Source organism: Oncorhynchus mykiss, chromosome 8 (assembly GCF_057628025.1).
Source record: "Oncorhynchus mykiss isolate SJ-2025 chromosome 8, ASM5762802v1, whole genome shotgun sequence".
NCBI classification, from domain to species: domain Eukaryota; kingdom Metazoa; phylum Chordata; class Actinopteri; order Salmoniformes; family Salmonidae; genus Oncorhynchus; species Oncorhynchus mykiss.
In genome coordinates this window covers 69,929,108-69,953,339 of record NC_143029.1, presented here as the reverse complement: position 1 = coordinate 69,953,339, position 24,232 = coordinate 69,929,108, and the positions used below count along the sequence as shown (strand labels likewise).

At 41.6% G+C, this 24,232-nt stretch overlaps 1 protein-coding gene across 9 annotated transcripts; it reads left to right on the top strand.

Moving 5' to 3' along the window:
- The first annotated feature begins 5,341 nt into the window (after positions 1-5,341).
- LOC110530416 (protein SSXT) lies at positions 5,342-22,050 on the top strand. 9 transcript variants are annotated; one of them, XM_090182426.1, is made up of 12 exons: positions 5,368-5,563; positions 6,453-6,529; positions 6,680-6,764; positions 8,607-8,766; positions 10,781-11,011; positions 11,175-11,336; positions 11,716-11,793; positions 13,454-13,501; positions 13,985-14,107; positions 16,941-17,077; positions 17,478-17,540; positions 18,311-22,050. In XM_090182426.1, exons 1-11 carry the CDS (start codon positions 5,495-5,497, stop codon positions 17,493-17,495), a joined length of 1,188 nt encoding a protein of 395 aa, XP_090038552.1. In that variant the 5' UTR covers positions 5,368-5,494; the 3' UTR covers positions 17,496-17,540; positions 18,311-22,050. The 9 variants fall into 9 exon arrangements, with proteins under 9 accessions (XP_021469139.1, XP_090038556.1, XP_090038552.1 ...); XM_090182432.1 differs by lacking the exons at positions 13,454-13,501; positions 17,478-17,540 and adding exons at positions 12,840-12,905; positions 13,662-13,709 and having other exon boundaries at positions 18,311-22,046; XM_090182429.1 differs by lacking the exon at positions 11,716-11,793.
- Positions 22,051-24,232: the final 2,182 nt, after the last annotated feature.

Here is a 24,232-nt window from a genome sequence, read left to right as displayed (position 1 = left end):
AGAAAAAAATCGTACTTACAATGACAGCCTACCCCAGCCAAACCCTAACCCAGATAACACTGGGCCTATTGTGCACCACCCAATCACAGCTGGTTGTGTTTCAGGCTGGAATCAAACCAGGGTCTGTAGTGACACCTCTGGCAATGGGATGCAGTACCTTAGACCGCTGCACCACTCGGGAGCCCATTAATATCACCATTTCTTTTGAAGGTTTACAAATACTGGTATGTTATAAGCTATTGTGTACGCTATATATAAGCCTAACTTTTTTTTATCAAAACAAAATCTTATGTATTTACAAGTTACATGTAATGAATATTAACCAGGCCACAGTATAATTGCACTTTTTTTTTTTACAAGTTGTAGGCTGATATATACTTCTTATCTGTCAAGGTTAACAGTATACAGTAAAGGCATAGGCCTGTTAACTAGTTTTAAAAATGTATATCATAGACAAGATTATTTACAAGCAAGATTTTCATGATTATCGATCAAGGTCAGCAAAGCTACTTTTTATAGAGTTTAAAATGCATTACAAGAGACAACAAGGCTGACAGTACAAAGTATAATGAAGCTTTCAGAACAACAATGGAGAGTTATAGGATTTTCTATCAAGGTTAGCAGTATACCTATTAACCAAGTTTTCAAAACCAACACCAGAGAAAAGAATGAAAGAAATTCATCACGTCTCTGTATTATGTATTATCTATCAAGATCAGCAAGTTTAAAATAGTTTCAAATGTATTATGTAGTCATTTTCTCTGATAACTCATATAAAACATACTTTCGCATTCCATTGTGACAACTTATTGACGTTGCACTTTAATACGACTGCTTTGGAGAATAATCACACAGACATTACAACTACTACCGTCTGACTGTTTTCTAAAATGGGAGCACCTATGAGAAAATTATAGTTTAGTGTCACATCCACCATCAATCCATGCATTGCCAGAAACTGTAATGCCAGGTATTTATAACCTCTTTGCTGTCACTAAACAGACTGTAATTCCTGACTCTCAAAAGACGCAGGGGACATTAACACAAATTGTTCCTTTTGATGTGACTTCAAAAGATCATAGTATATGTAAATTATTCTGTCACTTGTTGTCATTGCTTAATATGCTATAATCCTCTTTAGTAAGTGGAGATGAAAGAGTTTTTGTTGTCTTTGGAATTTGAAGTTTGGACTGACAAATAAAATATCCTGCATATATAACATACAGCTTTTTGAATTATTTAGTATTATAGCATTTTCAGATAATTATCAATTTGGGAAATTGTACACACTACATGTAAATCACTGGTATTTCGACTGCACTCAAGTATAAAAATCAAGTGTGGGCTTTACCTTAGAGAAGGTCCAATAATTCCTGAAGCAAGCTGTGTTCTATCATACAAAATAAAAGACAGTGAAAAGGTACTACATTTTCTTCAGAAAGACAAAAGTAATCTGTGCTCTGACAAATCCACAAAGAATGACTAATCTGGGTCAAAACTTCAAATTCCAAAGACAATCAAAACTCTTCCATCTCCACTTACTAAAGAGGATTATAACATATTAAGCAATGACAACAAGTGACCGAATAATTGACATATACTATGATCTTTGACCCAGATTAGTAATTCTTTGGGGATGTGTCAGAGCAAAAATGACTTTTGTCTTTCTGAAGAAAATGTAGTACCTTTTCACTGTGTTTCATTTCGTATGATAGAACACAGCACTGATATTTACAACTGATATTCAACACAACAACAGTACATTCAAGTATTGTTTTGGAATTAGTATAACATGCAGGACTAAATGCATATGTCAATAACACAGTCCCCCTCCAAAACTGCTGGCTGGTGTGTTTACGGACATATTCAATCAATCCCTATCCCAGTCTGCTGTTCCCACATGCTTCAAGAGGGTCACCATTGTTCCTGTTCCCAAGAAAGCTAAGGTAACTGAGCTAAACGACTATCGCCCCGTAGCACTCACTTCCATCATCAGGAAGTGCTTTGAGAGACTAGTCAAGGATCATATCACCTCCACACTACCTGATACCCTAGACCCACTCCAATTTGCTTACCGCCCCAATAGGTCCACAGGCGACGCAATCGCAATCACACTGCACACTGCCCCAACCCATCTGGACAAGAGGAATACCTACAGTGCCTTGCAAAAGTATTCGGCCCCCTTGAACTTTGCGACCTTTTGCCACATTTCAGGCTTCAAACATAAAGATATAAAACTGTATTTTTTTGTGAAGAATCAACAACAAGTGGGACACAATCATGAAGTGGAACGACATTTATTGGATATTTCAAACTTTTTTAACAAATCAAAAATTGAAAAATTGGGCGTGCAAAATTATTCAGCCCCCTTAAGTTAATACTTTGTAGCGCCACCTTTTGCTGCGATTACAGCTGTAAGTCGCTTGGGGTATGTCTCTATCAGTTTTGCACATCGAGAGACTGAATTTTTTTTCCCATTCCTCCTTGCAAAACAGCTCGAGCTCAGTGAGGTTGGATGGAGAGCATTTGTGAACAGCAGTTTTCAGTTCTTTCCACAGATTCTCGATTGGATTCAGGTCTGGACTTTGACTTGGCCATTCTAACACCTGGATATGTTTATTTTTGAACCATTCCATTGTAGATTTTGCTTTATGTTTTGGATCATTGTCTTGTTGGAAGACAAATCTCCATCCCAGTCTCAGGTCTTTTGCAGACTCCATCAGGTTTTCTTCCAGAATGGTCCTGTATTTGGCTCCATCCATCTTCCCATCAATTTTAACCATCTTCCCTGTCCCTGCTGAAGAAAAGCAGGCCCAAACCATGATGCTGCCACCACCATGTTTGACAGTGGGGATGGTGTGTTCAGCTGTGTTGCTTTTACGCCAAACATAACGTTTTGCATTGTTGCCAAAAAGTTCAATTTTGGTTTCATCTGACCAGGGCACCTTCTTCCACATGTTTGGTGTGTCTCCCAGGTGGCGTGTGGCAAACTTTAAACAACACTTTTTATGGATATCTTTAAGAAATGGCTTTCTTCTTGCCACTCTTCCATAAAGGCCAGATTTGTGCAATATACGACTGATTGTTGTCCTATGGACAGAGTCTCCCACCTCAGCTGTAGATCTCTGCAGTTCATCCAGAGTGATCATGGGCCTCTTGGCTGCATCTCTGATCAGTCTTCTCCTTGTATGAGCTGAAAGTTTAGAGGGACGGCCAGGTCTTGGTAGATTTGCAGTGGTCTGATACTCCTTCCATTTCAATATAATCGCTTGCACAGTGCTCCTTGGGATGTTTAAAGCTTGGGAAATATTTTTGTATCCAAATCCGGCTTTAAACTTCTTCACAACAGTATCTCGGACCTGCCTGGTTTGTTCCTTGTTCTTCATGATGCTCTCTGCGCTTTTAACGGACCTCTGAGACTATCACAGTGCAGGTGCATTTATACGGAGACTTGATTACACACAGGTGGATTGTATTTATCATCATTAGTCATTTAGGTCAACATTGGATCATTCAGAGATCCTCACTGAACTTCTGGAGAGAGTTTGCTGCACTGAAAGTAAAGGGGCTGAATAATTTTGCATGCCCAATTTTTCAGTTTTTGATTTGTTAAAAAAGTTTGAAATATCCAATAAATGTCATTCCACTTCATGATTGTGTCCCACTTGTTGTTGATTCTTCACAAAAAAATACAGTTTTATATCTTTATGTTTGAAGCCTGCAATGTGGCAAAAGGTCGCAAAGTTCAAGGGGGCTGAATACTTTCGCAAGACACTGTATGTAAGAATTCTGTTCATCGATTACAGCTCAGCATTTAACACCATAGTACCCTCCAAACTCATCATTAAGCTCAAGACCCTGGGTCTCAACCCTGCCCTGTGCAACTTGGTCCTGGACTTTCTGACAGGACGCCCCCAGGTGGTGAGGGTAGGAAACAGCATCTCCACCCCGCTGATCCTCAACACTGGGGCCCCACAAGGGTGCATTCTCAGCCCTCTCCTGTACCTTCTATTCACCCATGACTGCGTGGCCATGCACGCCTCCAACTCAATCATCAAGTTTGAAGACGACACTACAGTGGCAGGCTTGATTACCAACAACAACGAGACGGCCTACAGGGAGGAGGTGAGGGCCTTCGGATTTTGGTGTCAGGAAAACAACCTCACACTCAATGTCAACAAAACAAAGGAGATGATTGTGGACTTCAGGAAACAGCAAAGGGAGCACCCCCCTATCCACATCGACGGGACAGTAGTGTAGAATGTGGAAAGTTTTAAGTTCCTCGGTGTACACATCACGGACAAACTGAAATGATCCACCCACACAGACAGCGTTGTGAAGAAGGCGCAGCAGCGCCTCTTCAACCTCAGGAGGCTGAAGACATTTGGTTTGTCACCAAAGACACTCACAAACTTTTACAGATGCACAAAAGAGAGCATCCTGTTGGGCTGTATCACCGCCTGGTACAGCAACTGCTCCGCGCACAACCGTAAGGCTCTCCAGAGGGCAGTGAGGTCTGCAAAACGCATCACCGGGGGCAAACTACTTGCCCTCCAGGACACCTACACCACCCAATGTCACAGGAAGGCCAAAAAGATCATCAAGGACAACAATCACCCGAGCCACTGCCTATTCACCCCGCATCAAAGCTGGGACCGAGAGACTGAAAAACAGCTTCTATCTCAAGGCCATCAGACTGTTAAACAGCCATCACTAACAATGATGACTCAAATCATGACTCAAATCTCTAGCCACTTTAATAATCAAAAATTGGATGTAATAAATGTATCACTAGTAACTTTAAACAATGCCACTTTATATAATGTTTACATACCCTACATTACTCATCTCATATGTATATACTGTACTCTATACCATCTACCGCATCTTGCCTATGCCATCCGGCCATCACTCATCCATATATTTATATGTACATATTCTTATTCATTCCTTTACACTTGTGTGTATAAGGTAGTTGTTGTGAAATTGTTAGATTACTTGTTAGATATTACTGCACGGTCGGAACTAGAAGCACAAGCATTTCGCTACACTAGCATTAACATCTGCTAACGATGTGTATGTGACCAATAACATTTGATTTGATTTGATTTGAAACTTAGCATATTTGAGACCCTAATGAATATTTCCCACCCCACTTTATCTGAGACAGGTAGAAAAGTTCTCTCTACAGCCCAATATTCTTAACATACCAGGGTCAGCATTGTATTTTTGCATTATTGGTCTTAACAATTGCACAATAAAAGTGGCCATTGATAAAAATGCAATTTCATTTGAATTGGTTATTCACCTTGCAATGTTTGGAAATGCGGGATTTTATTTTGAAGGTTCCTCATTACCGTACGAAAGTGACGTCATTGTTTGTGCTGCTGGCGGAATACGAGTTCATATTCTAAACTGCCTGATTTGAGTTCTACATATTTTTTTAGCTGTTTAGTTCTATGTTTTAGTTTATTTCGCTTAATAGCAAATCACCATGTCGGTGGCGTTTGCACCTCACAGACAACGTGGAAAGGGTGATATAACACCCACTGGAATTCAGAAGGTAATTCATCTTTATCACGCACCACAACAGAATGGATGCGGAGAGCACCCAGCTGCTGCTAGCTAGATAGCTAACTAGCCTAGCCAGTGCCCAGGTCGAACTATAGGCAGCTAACGTTAGCTAAGTAAAGGGAAATAGATTGGTAACAATGTTGCTAGGGTAAAGCGCGGTCAATATGAACTTCGCGGGAGTGGGCAAATCTGAAAATAACTAATTTTTTTTTGTCGATTCGATGGACTAACATTACATTTGTTTCCGATATGAATGGAGGCCTACTAGTATTTTGTTAGCTGGATTGTTAGCTTCTTTTGTTAGCTGGCACACAGAACAGTAACGTTAGATGACAAATGCTTTGTTACTAAGTAGAGAAAACTGCAAAAGCAGTTTGACCAGCTAGTTAGTTACATTGTTGTCATTAACATCATACACTACTCTACTCTCAAATAAAATAATATGATTTTATGAGTAGTCTGGATTGGAACGACAGTTTGTCCTCTGGAGTTATACTGTCTATGGTTCAAAACGTTAACACAAGTAACATTGTTTCCATGTATGCATCACAATTCCCCAACCCTTTTTACATTGTATTTACTATATTCTCAATTATTTTGCACTTTAAAATGTATGCCAAACAAAAACCAATGATTTGTTAAATTAGACAAACCATACAACTATGCACATAGACGAATTTTAACAATTACACATGACTAGTTTGCTAACAGACAGCACAAACCATTCTGTTAACACACTTTGTATCTGCACAGTTCTTCAAGTAAATGGGGTTTTGTGAAGTTCAGTGGAAATTAAAAGTAGTCCTTGTGCATGTTGTATGGTTTGTTTAGCATATGAACACTAAGTTTTCTTCCTGTTTTGCTCTGTCATGTTTCAGTTACTGGATGAAAACAATCAGTTGATTCAATGTATAATGGACTTCCAGAGCAAAGGAAAGACAGCAGAATGTTCACAGTAAGTTATACTTTATGTACAACATCTCTATACCTGATGAGCTTTCAGGCTTCATACTATCATGTATTTGAGTTTTTGCAGTGTATTGATGGCTTCTCTCCCTGCCTTTTTAAATGTTAACATGGGTTTTTATCTGTTTTCTGTTAACAGGTACCAGCAGATGCTCCACAGAAATTTAGTTTACCTGGCCACAATAGCAGACTCCAATCAGAACATGCAGTCTCTGCTCCCTGCTGTGAGTATGGGTCCAGGGCGGAGAAGGGCAGTGATGTTACAAGAAGGGGACAATTCATTGGTGCTGAATTGGATTCACTCTGACACATTTCATCAAGTTGTACAGACAGTTAGAAATACGGTGTTGTTCTTGGCTCCCGATAGTTCAAGGATTGTGTTCAGTGATTTTAAATCTCAAACTAAGCATAGGGCTTTTTAAAATTGTATTTTACTAGGCAAGTCAGTTAAGAACACATTTTTATTTTCAATGACGGCCTGGGAACAGTGGGTTAACTGCCTTGTTCAGGGGCAGAACGACATATTTTTTTACCTTGTCAGCGCAGCGATTCAATCTTGCAACCTTTTAGTTACTAGTCCCAACACACTAACCACTAGGCTACCTGCTGCCTAAAACATGACTCTTTGATGAAGTGGTCTAACAATACTCCCTCCATAACTATCATGTATTCTGTTATCATCATTTATAGATCCTGACTTGAAATAAGGGCATAGAAATGCAACAACAGAGCTAAGTTACAATTGAAGAAGAGCCGAGCGGGGCCTCCCGGGTGGCGCAGTGGTTAAGGGCGCTGTACTCCAGCGCCAGAGCCTGGGCGCGAACCCAGGGACTCTGATGGCACAGAGTCCCTGGGTTCGCGCCCAGGCTCTGTCGTAACCGGCCGCGACCGGGAGGTCCATGGGGCGACGCACAATTGGCCTAGCGTCGTCCGGGTTAGGGAGGGATTGGTCGGTAGGGATCTCCTTGTCTCATCGCGCACCAGCGACTCCTGTGGCGAGCCGGGCGCAGTGCGCGCTAGCCAGGGTTGCCGGGTGCCTCCGACACATTGGTGCGGCTGGCTTCCGGGTTGGATGCGCGCTGTGTTAAGAAGCAGTGCGGCTGGTTGGAAGTGTTAAGAAGCAGTACGGCTGGTTGGGTTGTGTATCGGAGGACGCATGACATTCAGCCTTCGTCTCTCCCGAGCCCGTACAGGAGTTGTAGCAATGAGACAAGATAGTAGCTACTACAACAATTGGATACCACGAAATTGGGGAGAAAAAGGGGTAAAATAAAAAAAGAAGAAGAAGAGCCGAGTACGGAACTTCACCAAATTCCGCCAGTACAGGAAATGAAGCCAGTATAGGGGTTTCCCATCCTATTCCCAGTATATCTAACCCTGTCAAGCTCTGACGATAGATTGTGCGGTGCATGTGAGATTGAATGTAATAATATATGCCTCATATGCCACCAATGGAAGCTTGCCCTGTCTCCCCTACTGTTGGTCAAAGGGGTGTATAATGTTCACCTAGATGCTCTGTACTTGATTTCAGAAGTGTGACTCCCCTACTCCCCCAGAGGTAAAGCTTGAAGTGAGTATGGGTGGAGAAGTGGGGGTTAATTTATGATAGGGTGTCTTGGTTCATACTGTGCATCGGAGGCTATATGATTGATATTCAAACACAGGGTCTTTTGTTGTGAAACTTCATATGTGATACCTCTGAGATAGACTGCTGGTACAATAGTGCAATAGTATTGTACAGTGCCGTGTGTTGATAGGTTCTGCTTTATTATATTGGCTTACTTGTTGCTGCAATCTGGTGCTGTGAAATAGATGATAGAACAACATGTCAAATCCAGAGATTATATGACATATTATATCCACAGAATGGCCGGGGTCTTTAAATCCTGTACCTTCAATATAATTTGCTTTTATTTTGAACATGATCATTTCTGTTCTTACATTTAAGAACCCATGGTCATCCGTCCATCAGTCTTCCTCCCTCTCCCACCGCTTTTTCTCTCATACATGGCTGAGATATGTATCTTAACACGGCTGGTGTTTCTCTCTCTGTTGTCTGTCTGCAGCCTCCTACTCAGAACATGCCCATGGGCCCTGGTGGGATGAACCAGAGCGGAGTGCCGGGCCCCCAGCCCCCCCACGGACACAACATTCCCTCTGAGGGCATGGTCAGTGGCGGACCCCCAGCCCCACACATGCAGAGCCAGATGAACGGACAGATGCCTGGTAAGTGACCTCCCGTCCTCTCTCTATCCCTGTCTACCTCACTAGGGTTGCCTAGCAACACCACAGAGCTGGAAGAGGAGGGGAGGGTGCTCTGTTAAACGATGTCACCCATCTGAGCTCTGGTTGTCTTGGACTCCACTTCACTGTGGTTGTGTTTGCATGCGTGTGGGGAGAGTAGGGCTGGGCAATATGGCCAAAATATAAAATTATATTTTCAAATATTTTGATAAGGTGTTATGTTTTTGAATAATTAAAGTTCTAAATGTTCTTTGAGTAGTTCATGACCTTGATTGTTTTATACTGTTCAATCCAACTTTAAACAAAAGAAATTCTGCAAGGTTGCATGGTATGGGGAAAAAATGTAGACGTAGTTATTTGGTGAACTGTTCAAATCATTATTGACAGGTTAGGAACCGATGTGTTGATCAGTGTTTCCAGGGCACCCTAATAAGGTGTTACATTAGATGTTTTATTACCTGGGCTGCGGTCCAAACTTAAAAGACACCCTTGCCTTATGCCCTTGGGGAAAGCCCCGTCGCCATTTTGGAGGGCGGCCCAACTGATTAGCCAAGCAAGGGAAGTTTGCAAAGTAAGCCCCTCAGCCCTCGTTTTTAGTCGAGTGTACAATTATGTTCACTCCGGGGCCTGAAACTCCCCATAATTCAATTTGCGGCGATTGTACATCCACTAAGAAAATCAATGGAGTCAACATAAAAGTGTAAGTAAAAAGAAATGCAAATAAGTTAGAAATTGTGCTAGTAATGCACATGACGGCACAAACACGTCTCGTAAAAATGTTTTTGTTTGGTTATCTTTTGGAAATTGTAGAAATAAAACATTTTCCTCCTTCAGAAGTTCCAGCTAGGCAGGCTAATATTAGTTAGCTAATTAATTTGCTAGCTATCGTACAGTTGGCGTATATTAATAATTATATATTTAATTAGACATGCACTCATAAATGACTAGCGCATATAAAGCACCCACAAGCTACCAGTGGCTGAAAACACAATTTATTTATTTTTTATTTCACCTTTATTTAACCAGGTACGCCAGTTGAGAACAAGTTCTCATTTACAACTGCAACCTGGCCAAGATAAAGCAAAGCAGTGCGACACAAACAACACAGAGTTACACATGGGATAAACAAACATACAGTCAATAATACAATCATCGTGGGATGTACGAGTGACGAATTTCCGGACAAGGGTGGTCCATTTAAAAAGCATTCCTTCCTACCTCGGCCTGCAAGTGTATACTCGTCAGACGTCATGATACGTCATCAGAAGTGTCCTCTTAATTTGAGGGCTGATGGGATAGGGTCTTTTAAGTGTTTGAACCGCAGCCCTGATGTAGCTAGCTAGCTAACATATTTGCCTATTCCTCTGATATAGAATATACCATTGCACAAACAACATGCTTATCTAGGCCTACACCAGCACTGGTACCAGGCTGTATTAGCTAGCTGACTCTTAGCTTGCTAAATGTACTAACTGGTGATTAGCATTTGTGGCTATTGCAAGTTATTTTAGCCCCAACTTGCTAAGAAAAGACAAACTAGTAGTAGTTTGCAGATGGTAAGATACACAAACTAATAGTGTAATTATAGAACATTTGTGCAAAGCAGCATCGTTGTCACCAACATCTTGTATCTATCTAACCATGCAGACTGCAGAGTGAACAGCAAGAAAGTGCTTGTGACTCCATGGTTGAGCAGTCACTCTCTCGTTGAGTAACATGGGGCAAGGTTTGGTGTGTGAAGCGGTATACCGCCCAGCCCCAGGGGCTAGACTGTTAACATTGTCTACTTTGTTCTGCCGCAGGGTAGGTTGACCAGTTATTACCAGTTGTCAAGGCTCTACAGCGCACATGCTTGTGAATATTAAAATAGGGAGAAAGTATTTTCTCGGGAAAGCATTAATAATGTTTTAATGAAATAATAAAATCTTTGATCTCTGTACTGTATGGTCTAATATCTTCCAAAATGTTAAATGATCTGTCGTTCTTTTTTTCCCAGGGCCTAATCACATGCCCATGCAGGGCCCTGGGCCAGGTCCTAACCAGCCCCCCAACATGCCCGGCAGCGGCTCCATGAACATGCCCCCCAGCAGCCATGGCTCTATGGGCGGTTACAACCACGCTGTGCCCTCCTCTCAGAGCATGCCTGCCCAAGGCCAGATGAACATGACCCAAGGACCCATGGGTAACTACGGCCCCCGGCCCAACATGAACATGCAGGCTAACCAAGGTACAGGAAAGAGGAAAACAAACGTGTCCTTGATAGACCTTCTCTTTGACCCATACACATCTTTTGATGATGACATTCATCCATGGATGCTTTATTGTTGAGTTTTTTTCAAATTGGGTTCTGTAATGGCATACTCTGTGTGTTTGTGTTGTTCCTGCCCCAGGCCCCATGATGCACCAGCAGCCTCCCTCCCAGCAGTACAACATACCCCCTGGAGGTGGCGGGCAGCACTACCAGGGCCAGCAGAACCCCATGGGCATGATGGGCCAGGGGAACCACGTGATGGGGCAGAGGCCCATGCCCCCTTACAGACCCCCACAGCAAGGTACGCTCTGCTCTACAGAGTGGGCACTGGGACAAGGCGCTTGGTTTGACTTGACACAGGGCTGAAACCTGTTCTCCTGTCCGTAACCCCCTTTCCACTTCGTCTTTTAAGTGGAAATATCTTTCACTTACACTGTCGTTGCTTGTAGACACAGGTAGCCCCATTACCATAGAAGGAGTACCCAGGTGTCCTGAAGGTTGTTGTCAGCCCCAGACAACTGAGCTATAGTTTGAGGACCAGGAGCTCTCTAGCGAATAAGTGGCCCAAATTCCAACCTCACTCCCCTTTCCACGCCGAAATCCCCCCCTTCCCCTCTCCCCCCACTCCCGCCCCAACAACACCTTGAATCAACCTGTGTGTGTTGTGTGTGTGTATGTAGGACCCCCTCAGCAGTACCCAGGGCAGGAAGACTACTATGGGGACCAGTACAGTCACGCAGGACAGGGAGCCTCAGAAGGTAGGAGAACCAACCCTCCAACCAACCGCTCGTAGAACCAACCAAACCTCTCCGTCCGTCTAACGTTCACTTAGAGAAACTGTATTGAGTCATGCAGAAGGACAAGAGGATAGCGAGTACCAAAATAACATTGTATGACAGTGACACCATCCCTCAGCTAAAGCCAGTGAATTGCTCAGCACCACTTTACACCTGAAACGAATCATCAATGGTTTATCTTGGTTCCACCGCAGTTATCTAGAACATTTGTGGAAATATAGAATGGAAGATGTCAGTTAGACTGTCATGGTGCTCTGTAAGCCTGGCAAGAAGGAAGCTAATGTTTGGTTTACCTGCCCACCATCCCACCGGTGATATGCGTCTTCGATAAACAAATAGCTAGTTATTCTGTCGAACCGTTTTCTTGTGGAGGTGTGGCTCCAAATGCGTACCGCGATTCAATCCAGGAAGTTGATCTTAGGTGGTGCTTTTAGCAGAAGCAGAGGTCCTACTTTAGCAGAAGCCCCACACACGAGTTGACAGATGTTGCTTTGAAGACTCCTGGTGGAAAAGGTGACTAGTTGGACTAGGATTTTTCACCAGTGATTTCCCACCCCTCCATAGTGATTTTGCATCATAGCATCCCCATCAATTATTCTTAAATTAATAACTTTCTCTTGCATGTATCAATCACTTTCTACACCTTTCTGAGTTGTCTACATTCTACTCCCTTTCAAACTTTGACACAGTACTCTCCAGTCTCATAGCTAGGTTGTACTCTAATGGAAATTACAGGATTTAAATATTGTCTTGTAAAACTGTATATTCCCAAAAGAAAGTGAAACAAATATTCCAATGTTTACTTATCACTTTTGCAAAACCTATATTTATGAACATTGATACCCACACTCACACAGAGACATTGCTTGAAGCAATATAAAATATATACTGATATTTAACAATCTGTATATTTTTAATCCACTGACTTTCCCCCTCATTGACTTAACACCTTAAACATGGACATGAAATAACATGTCTTCCTATCTCCTTGTGAAATAATGTTTTAGGTGGTTTACTACAGCCACCGTTCCCTGATCAAGGCTTTGATCCCTCAGAACAATACTACCAAGGAGGTATCTATGTAGCTTCACAGAAATGTACTCACAGGGGAAAAGGAAATAGCTAAGCTAAAAACACATGACTTATGGAACTTTTGTGTTGCTTTTATGGAGACATTTCTGAGACTTCTTTCCAATTGTGACAAAGGCTATTGTGTTTTATAACTGCAGTAGCCTAAATGCTAGCTTTTACAATTAATAACATAACTCAAGTACACTTTCTATACCGGTATTATTTCCTCTGTTTAGCCTTCCCTGGCCAGCTGAAGCTTTCTGAGTTTGTTCTAGTCTCTGTTTTCTGGCTTCATGTCCCTCACCGCTATGCACGTGACTACTTTTAATCGTTGATGATTTCTCACTCACATATTTCATTTCTCATAAATGTTGTCGTTCCAGCTTTGTTTTATTAATGGCTCATAGCAGGTGTCAGGTAAGGATGCTAAAAAAGAGTCACTATAACAACCATGTTGCATATAAAAACAAACAAAAATAAACTTAATGTTTCAATGGGCATGCTCACAGTGTTGGTTCTTTTCTCCTGTGGTTCTTGTCTTGTCTGCCAGAGCGAGACCCAGCAGCCAACCAACAGTCCCCCTATGAAAAAGATAATGGTTTGTTAACTTTGTTTGTTAACAGCCTAAATCAGTGTTTTCAAAAAACGTTCTGATCAGGATTAGGGTCAATATCCTGTTCAATTCAATCAACTCAGGAGGTAAAATTAAATTCCAATCATGGTGTTGGTTCTTTTCTCCTGTGGGTTATGTCTGCCAGAGCGAGACCCAGCAGCCAACCAACAGTCCCCATATGAAAAAGATCATGGTTTGTTAACTTTGTTTAACAGCCAAAATCAGTGTTTTCAAACAAATTCTGATCAGGGTTGGGGTCAATAGCTTGTTCAATTCAGGAAGTAAACTGAAATTCTAATCATGCTGTAAAAATTTGGAATTGAATTTCAGTTTACCTTCCGACTTGAAATGGACCCCAAGCCTGATTCTGGCCACTCTAAACACTGATGTCTGCTGTGTTGTCGTCAAACCTGGTTCAGGTACTGAAATATCACAGATACCGTAATGTCGCTCTGTTGCCCCCTGTAGGTAATGCCCAGTATGGCCAGCAGCAGGAGGCCTACCAGCAAGGTCCTCCCCAGCAGCAGGGCTACCCCCCACAGCAGCAGTACCCTGGACAGCAGGGCTACCCTGGACCGCAACAGGGCTACGGTGGGTGGAACCTAAGCAATATCACTGAATCTATCTTTGTGTGTCTCGGTCTTTTTCTCTCTCTCACTCATCTTGTTCTCTCACTCTATTTATTTTCTCTCTTGTTCTTTCTTTCTCTTTATTTTTCCATAGCCTATTACTTTGTACACTTTTTTATTTATTTACTGAAATGGGAAATAAAAAGATGTTGGTGTGTGCCATTACTCTGATGGCAGTCAGTCCACACTCATCCTGTAGGATTCACTGTTTACTTTCCTTTTCATTATCTTGAAATATCAGTCCTAGATTCCAAATGGCACTCACCCAGAGCCTCACATATGTTTACTGAACCACACCACTGTTTTGCTAATTGAAATGGTGTACTTTCAATGTTGCAGCGGCGCAATCAAGGCTACACATACTGGCACGTTGATCAGAAGCGGTAGCTGGCAGACATTGGTGCTGTTAGGTGTCCCTCTCATACTATGGTGGGTCACTGTACAGGCCTAGTTACTGTGTGATAGAAAGTCTGTGAAAGCTAGAGATGGCGAGAGAGTAAAAGGAATAGGACACGCTTATGGGTAATAACCCTTGGCATTGTGGGTGTGGGAACCACAGCCCCCCTCTTTCGTTTTTAAAATCCTGTCAGCTCTCCTTTCTCTCAGAACCAGAGGCCTTTCTCTCATGTCAGTAATGAGCTGGTGGAGAGAGGCAGAGGCTATGAGTTGGGCTCCATCTGGCTCACATGCGCTCTCGCAGGCGGGCCACACAAGGTTAAGCTTTGCGGTAGCTGCGTCTGCATTATGAGCACCTAATGACGTTTGACTTGGCCCAGTCAGTCAGTCATCGTATCACTGATCAGCTGTTAACCTGTCTAGCGGAACCCCTCGCCAACAGCCAATGAAATTGCAGGGCGCCAAATACAAATCAACAGAAATCTGATAAATCAAATTTCTGAAACATACAAGTATTAGGCACTATTTTAAAGATGAAAATTCTCGTTAATACAGCCACAGCATCTGATTTCAAAAATTCTTTACAGTGAAAGCTCCACAAACGATTATGTTAGGTCACCACCAACTCACAGATAAACCTAGCCATTTTTCCAGCCAAAGAGAGGAGTCACAAAAAGCACAAATATAGGTAAAATTAATCACTAACCTTTGATCTTCATCAGATGGCACTCATAGGACTTCATGTTACACAATACATGTATGTTTTGTTCGGTAAAGTTCATATTTATATCCAAAAATCTTATTTTACATTGGCGTGTTATGTTCAGTAGTTCCAAAACATGCAGTGATATTGCAGAGAGCCACATGAATTCACCGAAATACTCATTATATATGTTGATGAAAATACAATTGTTAAACATGGAAATATAGATACACTTCCCCCTAATGCAACCGCTGTGTCAGATTTCAAAAAAACTTTACGGAAAAAGCACAATCTGAGAACGGAGCTCAGAGCCCAAATCTTCCATGTTGGGTAGTCTGCATTATTCATAAATAGCATTATAAATATTAACTTTGATGATCTTCATCAGAATGCACTCCCAGGAATCGCAGTTCCACAATAAATGTTTGTTTTGTTTGATAATGTCCATTTATGTCCAATAGCTTCTTTTGTTAGGGTGTTTGGTAAACAAATCCAAATGTGCGATCTGGTCCATTCGGACGAAACGTTCAAAAGTTATATTACCGGTCGAAGAAACTTGTCAAACTAAGTATAGAATTTTTCTTTAGGATGTTTTTATCATAAAAGTTCAATAATGTTCCAACCGGAGAATTACATTGTCTGTAGGAAAGCAATGGAATGAGAGCTACCTCTCAAGTGAAAGCGCGTGACTGAGAGCGAGGCTGTAGGCAGACCACTGACTCAAAGAGCTCTCATCCGGTCCCACATCACAGTAGAAGCCTGAACATCCGGTCCCACATCACAGTAGAAGCCTGAAACAATGTTCTAAAGACGGTTAACATCTAGTGGAAGCCGTAGGAAGTCCAACATAACCAATATCCCACTGTGTATTCGATAGGGGTGAGTTCAAAACTACAAACCTCAGATTTCCCACTTCCTGTTTGGATTTTTTTTCTCAGGTTTTTGCCTGCCATATGAGTTCTGTTATGCTCACAGACATCATTCAACAGTTTTAGAAACTTCAGAGTGTTTTCTATCCAATACCAATAATAATAATATGCATTCATTAGCATCTGGGACTGAGTAGGAGGCAGTTCACTCTGGGCACGCTATTCATCCAAAAGTGAAAATGCTGCCCCCTATCCCAAAGAAGTTAAGATGCCTGATTATGGCACTACGCGGCGGTAAGGTAGCTGCAGTGCAGTGGTAGTATACAGAGGCGGTCTGATGGAGTGATTTTTAATGAGGCTTCGCTTATCTAATGAGGGCCCACTGAATCTCCTTGATGTCTCCTTTCATTAGAAAACTTAACACCCAGCTCCAGCAAGTCAGACTCTCTCATTACACAGCAGAGTAGGCCAGTGTTAATGTGGAGCCAAACTTCAGCAAATGGGCCAGGGCCCAACTAATACTACTACTACCCACCAGTCTCTTTCTGCCATGCCTCTGGCTGGCTGTCTGGTTGTCACTGGATATGTCTATTGGGAGATAAAGGTTCATTGACACTCAATGGTTCAAGAACAAGACGTGGCATAATGGACATCAAACAGGACAAAGTCAGTGAATCAAGCGCGCTGTTATACTCCCAGGTTAACTGTGTGCTTTTTGTTATTGAACAGACCAGTCTTCTTAACTGCTCCTATATGGTGTGAAGAACTGTAGCATGTTTCAGTTAGACATCCATAACCTTTTTCTCTGCTCTGTCCCCCCTCCCCAGGTCCGTCCCAGGGAGCCCCAGGCCAGTACCCCCAGGGTTACCCCCAGGGCCAGGGGCAGCAGTACGGGGCCTACCGGGGCCCCCAGCCCGGCCCCCCTCAGGCCCAGCAGCAACGCCCATACCCAGGCTACGATCAGGTGAGTATGAGCCCATGAGTAGGCAGGCCTAACCTCTATCTGTATGTGACTCTTATTGTGTCCTTTTATATGTTGGCTAGAGATGGATAGAAGTTAAAAATGTAACGTGAAGTTTTCCAGGGTTCAGGGAGTGTCCATAAGCAAGAGACCTGGGTGGAGTGGGTGTCTTGTGCATGCTGACATTGTATGGGGAGATTAAGACAAGTTGAATAATATTGGATAATATAGCAAGTCACACCAGAGCAGTGCAATGCGAGGGCAATGTAGTGTCTCCTCCCTAAACGTAACGGACTTTTGAGATTGTTGAAGGGGAGGGGAGAGCTACGTGTTGCCCTGTATTTTCTGTGGTCCTTTGCTGGGGCCACAGCAACACTTTGATTCTTTATCTTTGAATATTCAGGGACACATGAGGAAATAAAGACCCAGGGATTTGAACCCCTGACTAGTTCTGTAAGAAGCAAAGGTAATGGTAAAATCTGAACGTGTGACCGTTCGCCTAGCCTTGATTTGCATTTGTCATGTTTCTCCTCCTGTCTTCTATTTAAACATCTGATTTCCACCTTTACCTCTTTTTGTAACCAGGGGTCGAATTCTATTCTTGAGGTCTTCAAACATTTCAAGCATATTCTGTAGGGGAACTTAAAAAATAAAATGTTGATGGTTTGGAATTGACTAAATCAATCAAAAGTACAACTCATCATGCCTTGGGTTATTATTCATCCCTTTTCATGCAATATACTGCATTTAAATGTTTTTTTTTAATGCGTAATTTAATTATGCACTGTGTAGAATAGTAAATGATCAAAGAAAGTCAAATTTAAGCAAAATAAATCAATGTGTAACTAAACTTTTATTCCTAAAGAGCAGCCACTTTCGACCCCTGTTTAGAAATGCTCCTGCAAAATACAAAACATGTGAAATGTGCAAGTCGGAAAGAAGCATTTTGCCTACTGCTACAGTATAACTGACATGAAGTTACTTCCCTCCTGTTGACCTTTTCTGTGGCCATGCTGCCACCTGCTGGTTAAATATAGCCAATGCAGCCACACAGGAATAGTCTGCATCTGTATCTGTAACAAAAGGTTCATAACTAGCTGCTACAGATGTGCTTGTTTGCATCCTGTTTAAATATGTAAATATTAGCATTTCCCTAGTAAATGCCTGTTTGTTCAGATGTTCGGATGAAAAGTAATTAAGATGTCCATTTACAGTACTCCCTTCCTCCCTCCACAGGGTCAATATGGAAATTACCAGCAATGAGAGATGGCCATGGCAGTCACTCAGTCAGTCACCAAGAGCCCTGCTCTGACCTCTAACCTCTGACCTCTGTACAACTGTTATCTGGACTTTTATAACGGCTGCAGCTCACAGAGACGCCCACACACACACACACACACACACTTTGCCCTCTGTATCCTCTATGTCTGGGCCTTATGTAATGAGATGATTGTGTTCACTTCCATTTCTCCTTTTCTAGTCTGAGTTAAGTCTCAAAGCAGCAATGCCTTAAAACCAAACAGAGCTGCCTTATCCAGAGCACTGCAGATTTCGAAAAAGGGCAAAAAATTACCCGTAAAATTCATTTTGTCTAGATTACAGAGGACAGAACTGAACTTCACACTCTTGTAGGGCAATGTTTCTCCATCCAATAGCCCCCTGTTCATAAGAAGCAATAATGCCAATGGGAAGTGGAGGGGTGGGACGGGGATGGAGTGAGGAGATTTTACACCAGAAACAAAATTCTGTAAGGCTATGTTATATGTCAAGGTCAACATATGTGATGATGTAAACATGTATTTTATGATTTTTAGATGGAGCTAATTTTGTATAAGAATTTGGAGTACTGTTGAATATGGTTTCTGTTTTCCTCCTGAAGTGTTATGTCTCTTGATGTAAGTTGTGATTAACATTGTTTTCATCTGCTATTTTGTTTGTTCTTTTGTTATTTGTAACCCCTGATTTCCCTTTGCTTCTTCAATGATTTGTACATTGAATATGTGCTTGGGGTGAACAAATCAGATGCTTTGGTTTTATGAATGGATTGTACATAGAAAGCCCTCAAACAAACTGAGAACACCTATCTGTATTGGAGCATCAGTGGTGAAACATTATTTCTTTGGGCAACAAAACATGACCTGTGAGTGGGGCTGGATTCTGACTTTGAGATCTACAGTATGTGTGTAACTAGGGTTGCAAAGCTACCGGTAATTTACCAAAGTTACCGGAATATTGCGTGATTTTAGTCATTAACAGAATCTATTGTAACTTTGGTAATCTAGTAATCTATACTTGAATAACTTTTAAAAACTGTATTCGTATATAGTGTTCATTTATTATATCTGTGACCATATTGTCCATGAGTTTTATATTAGATAGTAGGGTGGCAGGTAGCGCGTTGGGCTAGTAACCGAAAGGTTGCTGGTTTGAATACCTGAGCAGACAAGGTGAAAAATCTGCCGACTTGCCCATGAGTGAGGCACTTAACCCTAATTTGCTCCAGGAACGCCATGGCTGACCATGTCAAACACCACATTTCTCCGGACTAATCTGGTGTATGTGACATTTTTTTATTTCACCATATTTTTCAAGAGAAAATAACCTAATTAATGGCTAAAAGCATCTAATCAGCAATTACATAATTGTTTCACTAATCTAATGATTTACTTTTTTCACAACTGCCACCAGTTTGATGCCCAAACATGAATAAAACATTGACATAAAATAAAAGTTTGTAAAAAGGAAATTTCATGCTGAAACCCTCATATTAAACACCAATGAATGGTATTAATTTAGTATTTTTTTTATTTAGGATTGTTTAACATCTTTGTCATATTTTTTTAACTCTAAAGGTTCGATGTCCCTAAACCTGGATGGTTGTTGCTAATGTGACTAGAATGACATAAGTAACAGCCAACTTTCCAGTACATAGATATGTCTTATATGGGCAGAAAGCTTAAATTCTTGTTAATCTAACTGCAGTCCAATTTACAGTAGCTATTACAATGAATAAATACCATGCTATTATTTGGAGAGTGCACAACAACAAAACACTTATCATGGCAACTGGTTTGATACATTCACCTCTGAAGGTAAATAATGTACTTACATTTAGTAATCTTGCTCTGATTTGTCCTCCTGAGGGTCCCAGAGATAAAATGTAGCATAGTTTTGTTTGATAAAATACATGTTTAATTCAAATGTAGGAACTGGGTTCTGTCTTGGGCCCTGCCTGGCCATCTAGATGTCTGAAGGTTAGTGGGGTTTTTTTCTGTAGGGAAGCTAATTATCCATCATGTATGACATTCCTGAATGTGTTTAAACTTGTATTTTTTTATTACCATAGCATTTTTGTATGTTCTCTATAGTTATGTACTTGAAAATGTATCAATTGACCAATTCGGCACATTTGGGGAAACTCCTGGCAGACTTGATACAAAATATAGTCTACTAATGTAATGCTTCACTGGATCAGTCTGAAACTTTACACACGCACTGCTGCCATCTAAATTACACCTAAACTCCTATCTGAATGTATGGCCTTTCTCTTGCATTTCAAAGACGATGGAACAATTATTATTTTCTGAAAACGCATGTTTTTGTTTGTATTATCTTTTACCAGAACTTATGTGTTATTCTTCTACATTAATTTCACATTTCCACAAACTTCAAAGTGTTTCCTTTCAACTGGTATCAATAATATGCATATCCTTCCTTCAGGTCCTGAGCTCCAGGCCATTAGATTTGGGTATGTCGTTTTAGGTGGAAATTTAAAAAAATGGGCCGATCCTCATCTGATTAAAATATTTCAGATATTTTACATGTTATTACCCACGCAGAGGGCCAGAGATTATTAGACACTTGTCATAATCTGAATTACACAAATGGGCCACTAGATGTCTTCTGACAGATTGTAAAAAAAATTCTTGGAAGATAAAAAACAATTCTGTTAGTTTACACCCTCCCTTTGCAAACCTATGTGTATCACAAAGCACTGAGCCCATATTCATAAAGTGTCTCAGATTAGGACAGCTGAATTGGGATCAGTTTAGCCTTTTAGATAATATGTAAGAATAAATAGATAGGGGAGACCTGATCCTAGATCAGCACTCCTACTCTGAGACGATATATTAATAGGGCCCCTGAATGCTTCCAGTACCCCCTGCTTCTCTTAAGTTGAATTTAGAAGCATGTATCTTATGGCCTTGGCGCTTCAGTGTGCTCTGTTATTGGTAGCTGAATAAGAGATTAATTAATTTTTGGGATATTCCAAACATATGTCTAATGTGCATCGGACACAGCTCTCTGGAGAATAGTGTCTGCTCGATACATTACGTTTTTATCAGCAACTTTCTGAACGTTTTGCCCGTGCTGAATATTCCCATAATGGGTCTGTGGGAGTGCATTGACCACAGACTGTCCGATCAGACTGTCGTACATTCAGTATGTTCAGCACCACATAAGCTTGTTTCAGACAGAATGAATCGTCTTTACAATGTTGGATGAGATTTCTCCCCCGAATAAACTTTTACATTTTTGTTATTTAAGAAAATGTAATGTAAGTTAACCACCAACAGAATAATAAGAGTTATGTGGAGTATAACAAAGTGTTACGTTATACTCTAAACTGAGTGTCTTGCTGTAATGATTTGAGATACATTTCCTATGATGTCATGCAACATTTCACTCTTGTACAGACTGGTTGTGTTATTTTATGAAACCTTGGGCTTGATATACATTTGTACAATATGCATAAATCATGCACATACTATAGAGAAGATAGAAGTATGGTGATTGGTTTCCAGTCAGCCTCAAAGATACTAACCTTGGTATGCTTTAGTACATACCTTGTAATAAATGTTTTGTCTTTCATTTACCCTGTAGCCAACATGATGTTACTGTAAGTGTCATTGTGATGTGAAACTGTACAGTATGTCACTGAAAAACTGCAACAATAAATTTAATTTTTTTTAATACACTTGTGTTGGATTTTTATGCAATTGTCTTCAAATGTCCCTGTTCTTCAAATGCAATGACATAGACAATGTTGTTTACTTTGTGATTTTCTTGTTTTGAATATCTGTTCATGTATTTACTGTACACTATTAGCTCAGTAAGTTCCCACCACACCCTGCATTCCAGATGTATCAGAAGTCCCGGGTACTTTTGCACCAAAAATGACCTTCCCCCTCCAGAGGGACTACCTGTCATGCACAGTAGGGGGGAGAGCTACAGATGGTGCACCAGATGTGTGTCCGGAGCACGTGACCAGACTGGACATGGTGTTAGAGGGCCACTGCCTGACCCTTCCCTGATGTTGATGTGTTTGTGTGTTAGAGAGGGTGTTTATAGATGTCAGACACTAAGAGAAAGACAGTAAGAGAGAAATCTTAAACGTGTTTGCGCTCCTTTATAATGATCTGCATGTAGACTGTGTGTATGTGTGTGTGCGCGCATGTATATGTGCAGTGCTCAAGGTCTGGTGGCATCTCCCAGTCACCCCAGCACCATCCTGCTCCTCCACAGCTGGCCACCCCACCCTTCCAAGCTGTCATTGGGGCTCCCCCTAGCCCCTCTACTTGGCTGACACACCGTTTTGGGCGCTCCCCCACCAGCCCTCCCTGGCAACTGCCACCCTCAGCTGCGCACTTGCAGACGGGAACGGGGTCGTACAAAGTCACTCCTCCTGTGACTGTCTGGTGCCACAGGGGACAGAGAGATGATGAGGGGATGGGGTGGGAGGAATACTTTCCTTATTCCCGTCATATACCGTCGGATCTCTTTTGGGCACTTTAACAATTCAGCAAGACGGACACATCACAGTCAAATTTTCGAGCACAATAGGATAGTGGAGGAAAGTAACCCCTCAAAGTGTTTTTGATGAGTAGGCTAAACATCGTTTAGTCTGAGCCTGCTAATCTTTATGTAACGGTGAATTGTTGGAAGTTTTTATTTACAGTATGGCAAGAGTGACTGTTACATGTAGCAGTAATGGCACTTGTTTTTGGTATGAAGTTAAGATATAATTTTCTGTATCTTACAACCTACAACTCACAATATTTCATGTAATAATCTAGTCAGTGTTAATTCAATACCTTTTGATCCATGGAAAATAAGGAAAGAGATATAGAAGTGTCGACGGGTGGCAAGGCAAACATTAAGGTGACATTATAATTTCAGAGGATCATAATCTTGTTCAATATTTTGATAATTATAATTCAAGGCACCTTTCAGGCGAGGCTTGTAACCACTGAGGGGAAAATGACATTGTCATCATATAGCTAGCAGGCAAGATGTGATCTCTCCCTCCTTCTGTCTCTCTCTCTCTCTCTCTCTCTCTCTCTCTCTCTCTCTCTCTCTCTCTCTCTCTCTCTCAGTGTGACAGAAAGTCTATGGGGAGGAATAAGAGGTAGTTATGGGGGAAATGCACCAGCCTCCACAGTTTAATTGGAGATGTGTCACACTAAATAAATGGTGCAAAAACAAGCGCTGACTGGAGGCTTGACAGAGGGGCCCTGGGGAGGCAGCCTGCTTTATTGGGCCGGAGCTCTGCTCCGCTTCAGGGTGAGATGGGGCTAGGTTCTTCTCGGCTAAGGTACCCTACCCTCTATAGAGTCTAACCACCAGCAACCCTCACAAACCAACCTGCAGGATGATGAAAGATAAAACATTGTTATGATAGTTGACTGTTGAACTTGGGATATTAGATGTTGGGGAACTTGGTGACCTGGAAGCACATCAATTGATTCTTCTGACCTACAATCAGAAGGAGACTGTATTCCTGATCTGCCATACATTTAAATCCCTACATGCCATCACAAAAATCCATAAACATAACAGTTTCTCCACAAACAATTTCTATCTATCGGTCTAGCTCCTCAAAACCGTCTACCTCAATCTATCTTTAGAAAAAACACAGCCAATCCAATCTGCCTGTCCAATTCATACATGACCAGGAGCACCTCAGGAGAATGTGTATTCCAATATTCTATCAATATTAATATCTGTTGTCCTCTGCAACTTGGCCTTGTTGAGTGTACGTCTGTGTGTGTGTGCGAGCGAATATTGTAGACTTGACATGAGTTGTGAGATACCTCTATAGTGTAGATAATTGGACATGACAACATCCTCTCTGGTCTCTCAGGGAACAGAAGAGGA